At 52.5% G+C, this 10,356-nt stretch overlaps 1 protein-coding gene across 7 annotated transcripts in view; it reads right to left on the bottom strand.

The window, feature by feature from the left end:
* Nucleotides 1–278: 278 nt before the first annotated feature.
* The window catches only part of PAX8 (paired box 8), a 57,416-nt gene continuing 47,338 nt past the window's right edge, over nucleotides 279–10,356 (bottom strand). For all 7 annotated transcript variants that reach the window (XM_004742390.3, XM_013051236.2, XM_013051237.2 and 4 more), the window contains 3 exons: nucleotides 9,843–9,944; nucleotides 3,000–3,086; nucleotides 279–1,512 (listed from right to left, as the gene is read on the bottom strand). In XM_004742390.3, the coding sequence (XP_004742447.1) occupies nucleotides 1,436–1,512; nucleotides 3,000–3,086; nucleotides 9,843–9,944 (266 nt within the window). In that variant the 3' untranslated portion in view covers nucleotides 279–1,435. The remainder of the gene's footprint in view (nucleotides 1,513–2,999; nucleotides 3,087–9,842; nucleotides 9,945–10,356) is intronic.

Genomic DNA, 10,356 nt, shown 5'->3' with positions numbered 1-10,356 from the left:
GGAAGTCTAAGACTGGCCCCGGGCACCGGGCCATGTGCTCATTTTGTCCTGGTGTTCACTCACAGTGGAAATCAAAGTTGAGGAGATGGGACTGCCCGGAGTTCAACGTCTAGCAACAGAGGGAGAGGGGGAATGCGAAGTCAGGGCTTCTGGGCAGCCCACGGTCCTTCAGCTCCCCGCCCCCCACCCCACAGTGAGCTCGTGGTCCATGGGGGCTCTGAAGTTCTCCGGAGAAAGCCCAGACCCAGGCTGCTTCCTTCCCCAGCCAACCCCAAAGCCTGAGACGAAGAGTAATGGTTTATTGAGTTATGTGGTAATGATGGGTTGTCTTTAAAAAAAAAAAAAAAAAAAAAAAAAAAAAAAAAAGAAAAGAAGCATCAAGGAGAGAAGCCCAACATGGCAGGGAGACAATTCACTGAGAGGCCAAAGTCTGGGGGTGGAATGAGGGAAGCTTGACCCAAACAGAGCTTCATTTATAGTATTTACAGTCAGGCTTTGGCGGGGGCAAGGGTTGCAGGGCAGGGAAGCCGGAGAGGGCACCTCCATGCTGGCTTGGGGGGTCGCCACGGGGACTCTTGAGTTGCTGTGGGCTGGGGCTGCAGGGGGCACACCTGGCAGGGCAGGGGCTGTCGGGGAAGGGAAGCGGGCCCCCAGCAATTGGGCCTCGCTCTACCCCAGGGCTGCAGGTGACTCCCCAGGAGCCAGGGTTGGGAGTGGGGTGCCTTTGGGAATGGTTGTCTCCTGCTGGAGTGGGCTGATCTGGCTGCGAGGGGGTGATCCACCGGAGAACTGGGGCGTGCTCACAGGTTCTCAGCGGCAGGCGGCAGGAAGGTCCCGGTGACCATCAGGAGGAGCTTCCGGCTTTGACCCAGCCCTCAGCCCTGGCCAGGAGGGAGGTGCAGAAATGCCAAGCAAGCTGAGCGGAGAAGGTGGACAGCCGGAGCCTCAGCTGTGGGGCAGGCGGGAGGCGGCTCTCCGAGGGGCCGTGACGGGAGCATTGGTGCCTGGCTGCGGGGTGTGGGCCGCACCTCCGAGAGCCTGTCGATGGAGGAGCCAGGGGGCCCCCATGGGGTCCTAAGCCCATCGTGGGGTCCTAAGCCCATCGTGGGCCCCTGTGCCATCCCTCTCGAGCTCTTCGACTGTTCCTTCTTCTCTCCGCATTTTTTCCGTTCCGTTCTCTTTTGGAACAGAACCTTTCTCTCTTTCCCTGGGACTCCTGCCCCTCCTTATGGAGTCTTAGAGGACAGTTTCGCCTTCTCCAAAGTTATCCTGTCTTTCATGGTTCATTAAAACAACCACACAGGGAGTGCGCCACAGTGCTGGACTTGTGGTTATTTTTCATGTAATAAATAAAGATTCCTTTGTGTGACTCTCTGAGGCCTGTCCCAGGCCAAGTCCTCCTGGTGCTCAGTTGCTCCCACTGTCCCCATAGCAACTACAGATGGTCAAAGGCCGTGGCGGTGGTGGGTGGCGCACTTGGCCTTGATGTGGAACTGTAATAATACGGGGAACCTGGACATGTTTAAAAAAAAAAAAACAACAACAACAACCACACCGCTGGTCAGAGTGGAAATTGCACCACACAGTCTCTCCTGCATCTGCTAACCTTGAAGACAACATAAGTTAATCATCTACTCCTTAGGCCTATCTGATCATCAAAGATTAACTCCTCTCTGGCCCTATTTCCTCCTTCTCCGGCCTCACCTTCGGGTTTCTGGCCAGAATGAGAACTGTGGCTTCTTGCCTCTCCTCCCAGGATCGCCTTGACCTTCAACACCCTCGTCTCAGGGAAAGGGCAATTGGCAGCAGTTACATCTGGAACCCCGAAGAACCAAGCACACTGGGGGATTCCTGAGGCCGTCCCAACCCTTGCCCAAACAGTGAGAGGTCAGAGAATCTTCCTCTTAGGGCCCAGAAGGACTAGAATCCCGAGTGCCCAGGGGAAATGTGCCTTTGAGGGCCTCCCTGGGGAGACTGTCCACCTGCAGGATAGGCAGCCCAGGTGGGGTTGGCAGGGAGGTGCCCTGCCCCCTGGCCCAGCTCAGCAGCCTCATCCTTTCTGGTAAAATCGAACAGAAAGGTGGCTTAGAGTTGAACCCATCTGGCAAACAGAGCCCAGGTGAGCCATCCTTCTGGTCGCTTCTGGAATGCCAGGGGGTCATGGCAGGAGAGGGAGACTTGGAGATGGATGGTCCTGCCAGGCCTATGACAGTGCCCATGGGGTGGGCCACACTGGCCTCATCGCTTTTCCTGGGCTCAGGTTTGCTCTGAGACCCTCAAGGTCATCGTTCGGGGAGACTCTAGCAGAATCCCTTGAGTTTCCATTTATGGGGCCTGGTTTCCTAAAAAGCTTCTGTATCTAGCCCATGGCCCTGGGTCAAGAGATGGGTGAAGGGGAACCCACGGCTCACTCTCTGGACCTTCCACGGAAGGGGGCATCTGCCTCTCAAGCCAGATATTGGGAATGTGAACAAAGGATCCCGTGTGAGGGTTTTGATCTGGAGTCATGAGCCCCCGTGCGACATTGAGATGGTTTATGTGTACAGCAGGATGGCCTCCGTTTGCCAACAGCGCACTCCCAGGGGCCAGAGGGCAGCTGGCATCCTGCTGGGCGCCCCTGTCTCAGAGTCACCGCGGCTGGACGCGGCTGCACTCTGAGCCCCGGAAGACGGGAAGTCCACTCTGAGACTTTTCTTGAGTCCACCCCTGCCCTCCCAAGGCCTGAGCTACGAATCTTACACCGGACACATGGCCTCAGGCGGCAGGAGGGAGCATGACAGGGAGAAGAAAGCCTCCCGCTTCTGTGCTTTCCCTCCAGACAACCCGGGGCTCTGGCTTCCCTCCACCCGCTTGGCCTGCCAAGAGCACCTGTCTCCCCAGACCCTCCATCTCCTCTGGGCCTCCGGCTGCCTTTCAGACGGATTTTTGGCCCAGCCCAGCCTTGTACCCCCACCCTACCCCATGCAGCAGAGGGCCTGGGAGGCCCCGAGCGGACTTACTCAGCAAGCTGGAGTTGGGGAAGCGCCAGGCCTCGCCGTAGGAGGAGTACGGGGTGTGGCTGTAGGCATTGCCAGAGTATTCGCTTCCTGTTGGAGGCACACAGGTGAGAGGCCTGTGAGGTGGACACACCACCGTAGGCTTGGGGGTGGGGAGAAGGGTCTGCAGGGCTGCCATTGGGTGAGCCCTGGGGCACAGGGGAAGCCGGGGCAGGACAAGGTGAGCTCAGAGGACCCACCTTTGGGGGTCCCTAGTCTGCATCACTTTGGACAGAGCCCTTTATTGCCAGGTACCAGAGGCACTGCCCTGACAAGCTCAGTCCTCCTGGCTACCCCAGGAGGGGCGTGATATTTTAAGGCCCATTTTTCAGGTAAAAAAGCTGAGGATTGGAGACCTGCAGAAGCACACGCAGCTGCAGGGCTTAGTGGTGTTTGGAAGCTGCACTGGGACTCTAGGGCCCAAGTTGTAGCCGCTTTTTCTGCTGCGTGGACCTCCGGCAGAAGGCCATTCCAGGAGGGGCCTTAGGGAGTGAGAGGGGCCAGAAACAGCCACAGAAAGAATCCTCAGGTCATACACTTGTTAGCCTCCCTAGGTCTGAGTTTGTTAGGGGCGGGGGTGAGGTGGCGGGGAGGGGAGGGGGTCCCGAGTGAGGATTAGAGGAAAGAGCAGAGGGAGGGAACGCCCTGTAGGGAAATCTGTCCTGGGACTTGCTCCGTGCATGAATTGAAACAAAGTTCATCAGATCACCTCCTTCTGTGAGTGGATTCTTGGCTTTACCAAAGGAGTGACTGACCAGAGAAATCGCAGACGACAGCAACAGACCCAAGCAGCCCTCTCCAGTACCATCCGTACTCCCCAGGGAGCTTAAAGACTGCAAAACGCTTTCCCACTCACTCATCCCCTTTATCCTCACCAGCTAGCTCTCAAGCCCCCATTAATACCGCCAATTTATAAGGGAAGATGTTGGGAGTGCCCCAGGATTAAGCAGTTTGCCTCAAATCCCACGTTGGCGTTGGCGGCAAATAGCAGAGCAGAACTTGACCTTAGGGCTCTAACTCTGAATTCCAGATAATTCCTTTACGTGCTTCTGAGCCGAGACAAAGCCAGGTTCCTGCCAACCCCGCCATCCCGTCAGTCCGCACGGCCTTTCAAAACCTCATCTGCTGTTGGGGTCTGAGGACCTTCTGTGGCTTCCCGTCTCTTTCACAGACTCTGGAAGGGAAGCTTGAAAGTGCAAGCGTTTCAGCTCCAGCTCCCCACCACCAGATCCACAGCTGGCCTGCCTGGAGTCAAATTTTTGCTCTCCACTCCTCAGCTGCGTACTCTGGCCAGTTACGTCTCCTCTCGGAGCCTTGATTTCCTCATCTGTAACATGGGGTGAATTATTGTCCCTGTCTCGTGGGGTTTAGGGACGATTAAATTAGATAATATTCATTAAATGGTGAGCCCCACACTTGCTATATAAAAAGCTCTCAAAACATGCTAACTTTGATTATTTTCCCATTAAGCAGGTGCTAGAATAAAGCTCAACAGAGGATCACGAATGAAGAAACCGCTCCCCAGAGAGGGAGAGACATTTACCCCAGGTCCCGTGTTCAGTTAGAGCCTGCACTAGAATCCCAGCCCCTCGCTCCTACTCCAGGGGTCTTCCTTGTGTCCCACAATGCTAACTGTTCCCCATTTATTGCTGGTGGACCCCAGAACAGCCTGGTATCAGAGCACCCTAGTGGGAAGCCAGGGGCCCAGTGCCTTTTCTTCCACCCGGTGCCAAACACTGCTGGCTCAGAAGCACGAGGAAGACATTGGTGGAAAATACACATTGCTTCCTCTCTCATTTTGTCACTTACCCATGCATTTCACTCACTCACACACTTACTTACTAAACACATATTCACCAAGTACCTATATGCTTTGGTTATATGGAGGCTGGTGTAGGGCTGGGGGCACAGGAGGGGGTACATGCCTGGGAGCAGCTTCTCCCCGCCACCAGATCCGTCCACCTGCCCCAGCCACATGGATGAAAGGCCCCTACACCCACGAAAGGCCTCGCTCTACCTCAGGGCTATCCCCTGTCCGCTTTACTCTGCATCCCAACCCACTCACCCTTCCAAGGTCTTGGCCCTACAATCTGTCCCTTCTTTTCTGCTCTGTCAATCTCTCCTTCCTAATTACCACTTCCTCCACCCAGCAAACATGCTCTGCCATCTTCTGCATTGTTTTTTTCTGCCCCAACTCTGGCTACCAGCCCCTTTCTGTGCTTCCTTCCTGGTTTCTGCCCTTACCTCTTATTCCCGACGGGAGTGCTGATCCCCGAAATCCCACAACTTCCACGCCAATCATTGCAATGGTCACTCCCCTATCCCCTCCCTATCCCCTCCTCCGACCTCCTAGCTGACCGTGATTCAGGTCATCGCTCCTTCTAACGCCTTTGGGTTTTGTGATGCCTCTGCTGCCGGATCCACTGTCCTTCCCCACTCACTCTCTTTGCTGGTTTCTTCTCTCCTTGAGCTCTAAATGCTGAAGGCCTGGTTTGTGAGCCTTCTGTGATTTTCCATCCACATTCTCTTTCTAGTGATCTTGTCTAATCCCTTGGCATTAAATAACAGCTCAGTACGATGGCTGAAATTTATGCCCTAGCCAGAATTCTTTCCTGACTTGAGACATATATCAGTGCTACTGCCTTATTAAACTGGGTATTTGGAGGTGTCTCAATCCTCTTGGGGCCTATAGAACTCTTAATTTCCACGTGCCACACGCTCTACCTCCTTCTCTCTTGGTCTCCCACATTTTTACTTGCCACCACCACCAGTCATGCATTTTCCCAAGCCCCAAGCCTAGGAGTCATCCTTGTAGCCTCTGTTTTGGAACCCCTACAGCCAAATCACCAGTAAGTATTGTTGGCTATCCCACTAACATAGCCTCAGTGTCTCTTTTCTCCTCCTTCATTGCTACCTCCCCAGCCCAAGCCCCATCTGTCTTTTTTTTTTTTTTTAAGATTTTATTTATTTATTTGAGAGAGAGAGAGAGAGAGAAAGCATGAACAAGGGCAGAGAGAGAGGCAGAAGCCACTCCCTGCTGAGCAGGGTGCCCCATGCGGGACATGATCCCTGGACCCTGGGATCATGACCTGAACTGAAGGCAGATTCTTAATCTATTGAGCCACCCAGGCGCCCATGGTCATGTCTTGAGTGAACTATTGCAATTGTCCCTCCCTTAACTGGTCTCTGTGTTTCTGCTTTTGACTAGCTACTCTCTGTTTTCCTAGAAGCCCAAGTAGTCTTAAAATTTGACCCAGCCACTCCCCAAATCCCCTCCTTTTGTAATGCTTTCCCCATTCACTTGCTGTTCTTAGATATACTCACCCCCTTTCCATGTGTGATCATGCTAAACTGGTTCTTGCCTCAGGGCCTTTGCACTTGCTGTTCTTTTGGGCTGGGGATGGCCTGCTCCAGTTCATCACTTGGCTAACCACTTTGAACACCTTCTCAGAGAGGTCTCCCCTGTTCACCAAATCTAAAGTAGTGATCTCCTCTCCCTGTGGCTCTTTGTGACATCATTCTACTTTATTATCTTCACGGCACTTAATCACTATCTGAAATTATCTTCTTTATTCATTCATTGACTTGTTTACTGTACTTTTCCCTCCACTATTAGGTCCTAAGCTCCATGAATAGAGGGACCTGCCTTGTTCACTGCTATAACCCCCCAGCATCCTATGCCACAGACATTCAACCGACATTTGTTAGGTGAAAAGGTGGTGAATGAATGGAAGGATGCAAGAATGGTTGAAAGGCTGGGTAATGGAGGATGGATGGCAGGAAGATGGATAGATGAAGGGATGGATGGATGGAAGGATATATGGATGGATGGATGGATGGATATGTGGATGGATGGATGGATGGATGGAAGGATATATGGATGGATGGATGGATGGATATATGGATGGATGGATGGATGGAAGGATATATGGATGGATGGATGGATGGATGGGTGGGTGGATAGAAGGATGGATGGCTCACTGAAAGGATGGATGTAAGAAAGGTTGGATAGATTAGTGCATAGAAGGAACAATGGATGGAAGGAAAGATGAATGGAAAGACGGAGGATGGAAGGAGGGATGAATGGGTAAGAAGAAGCACGGATAGGTGGAAAATGTGTACAAAGACACATGGTGGAAAGCTGAGTGGATGGATGAATGGATCCATCTGTCTGGAGTTGCCGGTCCGCACTAGAGCTGGTATGAGGGTCATCAACTCTGTTAATGGGGCAGGAACAACAACAACCATGAGAAAGCAAAACAGATGAGTGGATAAGAGAAGTCTGTCCTGGTCCTGTTCTTGTGTTGCTTTGTTAGAATATGTGTTGTTATTTCTGGTATTGTAGGAGGCAGTGCCATATAGTAGGAAGAGCCCTAGATTTGAAATCAGAAGACCTGTGTTTGAACAACTCAACCACCTAGTGCGGTTCATGGAGACCCTGAGCACACTAAACTTGTTTCCTTATCTATATTAAACTAGAATTATACCTGCCTCCTCGTCCTACGGTGAGGATTAAGCAAGAAAGTTGTATCTATGAATGACCAGGCACACAGAAGTGCATAATAAATGATCTTCACCTTCCTTCCATAGGTGATTGAAGACTTCACTGGTATGCCTTGCATTAAGCACATGTTCTGCACCTAGCACACAATAGATGCTCAGTGAAGGTTTATTTTTTATTTTTTTTAAGATTTTATTTATTTATTTGACAGACAGAGATCACAAGTAGGCAGAGAGGCAGGGAGAGAGAGAGAGAGGAGGAGGATCAGTGAAGGTTTATTAATTTTAATGGAAAGCATCACCATTCAGCCCACTGGAAGATTGTGGCTACTGGTAAGAGATGGACAAATAATATTTTATGGGGAAAAAAAAACACAACCTTCCTTAAGAATTCATTTGTACAGGGCGCCTGGGTGAGCTCAGTCCATTGAGCGTCTGCCTTCTTCTCAGGTCATGATTCCAGGGTTCTGTGATCTGAGCCCCACATCGGGCTCCCTACTCAGCAGGGAGCCTGCTTCTCCCTCTCCCTCTACTGCTCCCCTTGCTTGTACTCTTTCCCTCTCAATAAAATAAATTAAAAAAAAAAAAAAAAGACTTCATTTGTACCGTGGCATTCCTAGGACCCAGATGATGCATTAAATAGTATTCCATTTTCTGGAAACTTATTTACACACAACTGATTGGGGAGCCCCATGCAAGGCAAGGCCCATCCTTTTGCAATTCAATGGTAGTTCATCAACTGTATTGTATTTTTTTTTGTTCTTTTTTCTTTTTTTCCCACCACACTCACTCAGGATGAGATCTTTCTCGAAACACCTGGGGGCCTTTGATGAGCGGCCCAAACCTTCCAGCTACCTCCCAGGTCAGACTCCAGGCTCCTGGACCCCCTTGCCCTGGGCCTGGCCCTGGGGAATGATTCATAATTAAGAGAAAAGCCCTGTGCTTTCTGTTCCCTCCTCCTCCTCTAAGCAGGCGGCCTGGAAGGTGGAGAGGTTGGAAGGGGGATGGGGGAGCCGACTGGAGCCTGGGATTTTGATTGAGAGGCCCCATTATCCACACTCTTAAAAAAATAACCGAATCTTTTCCTTTTTTATCTTGACCAATCTCATTTCACGCTCCAGAAGAGGAAGGGAGGGAGGGAGGGAGTCCAGGGCCAGGAGGGAGAGAGGAGTCAGTATTCTGTATTTTCAACGCTGCATTAAGCACATCGCCACGGTAACCAGGCCGGCAACAAGTGCCAGCTCAGCAGGTTCCCAGGGAGCTCGGAGCCTCCTTCCTTCCCTCCAGTCTCCCTCCCCGCCCTCGGCCCAGGAGAGCCCAGCCCACCTGCCTCAGCACTGGGCACCCAGAGTGGGTGCCTGGCAAAGAACAGTCCCTGCCAGGGAGGGAGGGAAGCAGGCCTGGGTGTATCTGCTAAGGGTCTGGGGTCAGAGCCACAGAGGCTGGCATGGGGCTCACAGATGCTCTGATTCACAGCCCATTCAAGAAGCTCCAGGTCCTAGGACCTCTTGAGGCAGTAGAAATGGCTTGATTCTGCGCTATCCACCCTTGGGTTCTTCCCATAACTCCCTAACAGAGGGAATGTGACTCGCCCCTTGTCTTCCTCCCTCGCCTACACCTTGACACCCCGGGTTACTTTTGAGCAATGATCATGCTGGTAGATAAAGAAACCCAAAGGACTGGCACACAGGAATCCAGGACGGTTCGAATGATGGTGGAGAAATCCCAGCAAGTCTCCTGGGTACCCTGGGAGTCCCTAGAACATGGGTCCCACCCATACAGGGTTGAGTGGGGGTGGGGTGTAAAGGAAGGTATATGTCAACCATCATCATCATCATCATCACCAACACCATTCACACTCAGACTGTGCAGAAAGGGCATACAGATTCACCAGAGGGAAATGCCTGGAAGACCATGGATGGTTCAAGGGCCAGGCTGGTGTTCAGCTCACATCGCTCTGCGGACCTTTAAAGCACTCTCCATCAAGGCTCTCCGTCAAGGCTCACTGAGTCAATGGAGGAAGTGGCAGAGCTTGGATTTGAACACTGGTCTGTCTCCGCCCCGCCCATTTCATCATAGGGAGTCTGGGAGCATGTGGGAAGAAGGAGGTTGAGCAGGGGAGAGTTAAGGACCCAGAACTAACATCTTGCCTGGAGGCATTTACAACATGTGCCCTTTGGTGGGTCCTGCCATGCCCTTTGGGAAGTCTGTGCATGGGACACACCCTCCTGTCCCCTCACGCTCCACCTCTGGCCCACACCTCCTGTTTGTAGAACTCCCCTCCTGCCCAGCCCCCTGCCTCCTTACCTGCCACCATGCCCGCGATGGCAGAAGAGGCATAGCTGCCCTGTCCACTGGTGGGGATGTGGGGTGGGTATCCGGGCAGTGTGGGTCCCACCATCTCTCTCCCTGGAAAAATACAACGAGGAATCATTAGCTCAGCTACTGTGGGCTCTGGCACTTCCTGTCTTGCTTCCCTGAGGCTCAGCAAGTCTTTCCTCGTGCCAAGGCCAGCTCTCTCTCAAGCCACTCTCCAAACCCGCTTCCCCCTCCTCCCTTCTCCGAGTTCAGGGTGCAGGCCGCACTGTGCAGAGAGCACCTGCCTATTGCAGTCCTGTATTATCCAATGATTTCACTTGCATGAATCTTAATTCACTCACAAAAAGCTCATGCTGTTGGAGGGAGGCTGGAGGCTATGTCTTCTGGGTCCTTATTATCCCGCCAGCATCGAGAACAGCAGTGGGTGCAGCCGTAATAGGTCAGAGGCCACTGGACTCAGACTCATGGTCTCCCAGCCCCAGTTCTGAGGCTCAGGAGCAAG

Source organism: Mustela putorius, unplaced genomic scaffold (genome assembly GCF_011764305.1).
Source record: "Mustela putorius furo isolate JIRA1106 unplaced genomic scaffold, ASM1176430v1.1 tig00000281_pilon_pilon_pilon, whole genome shotgun sequence".
In the NCBI taxonomy this organism is placed as follows: Eukaryota; Metazoa; Chordata; class Mammalia; order Carnivora; family Mustelidae; genus Mustela; species Mustela putorius.
This window is presented reverse-complemented; position numbering and strand designations above follow the sequence as displayed.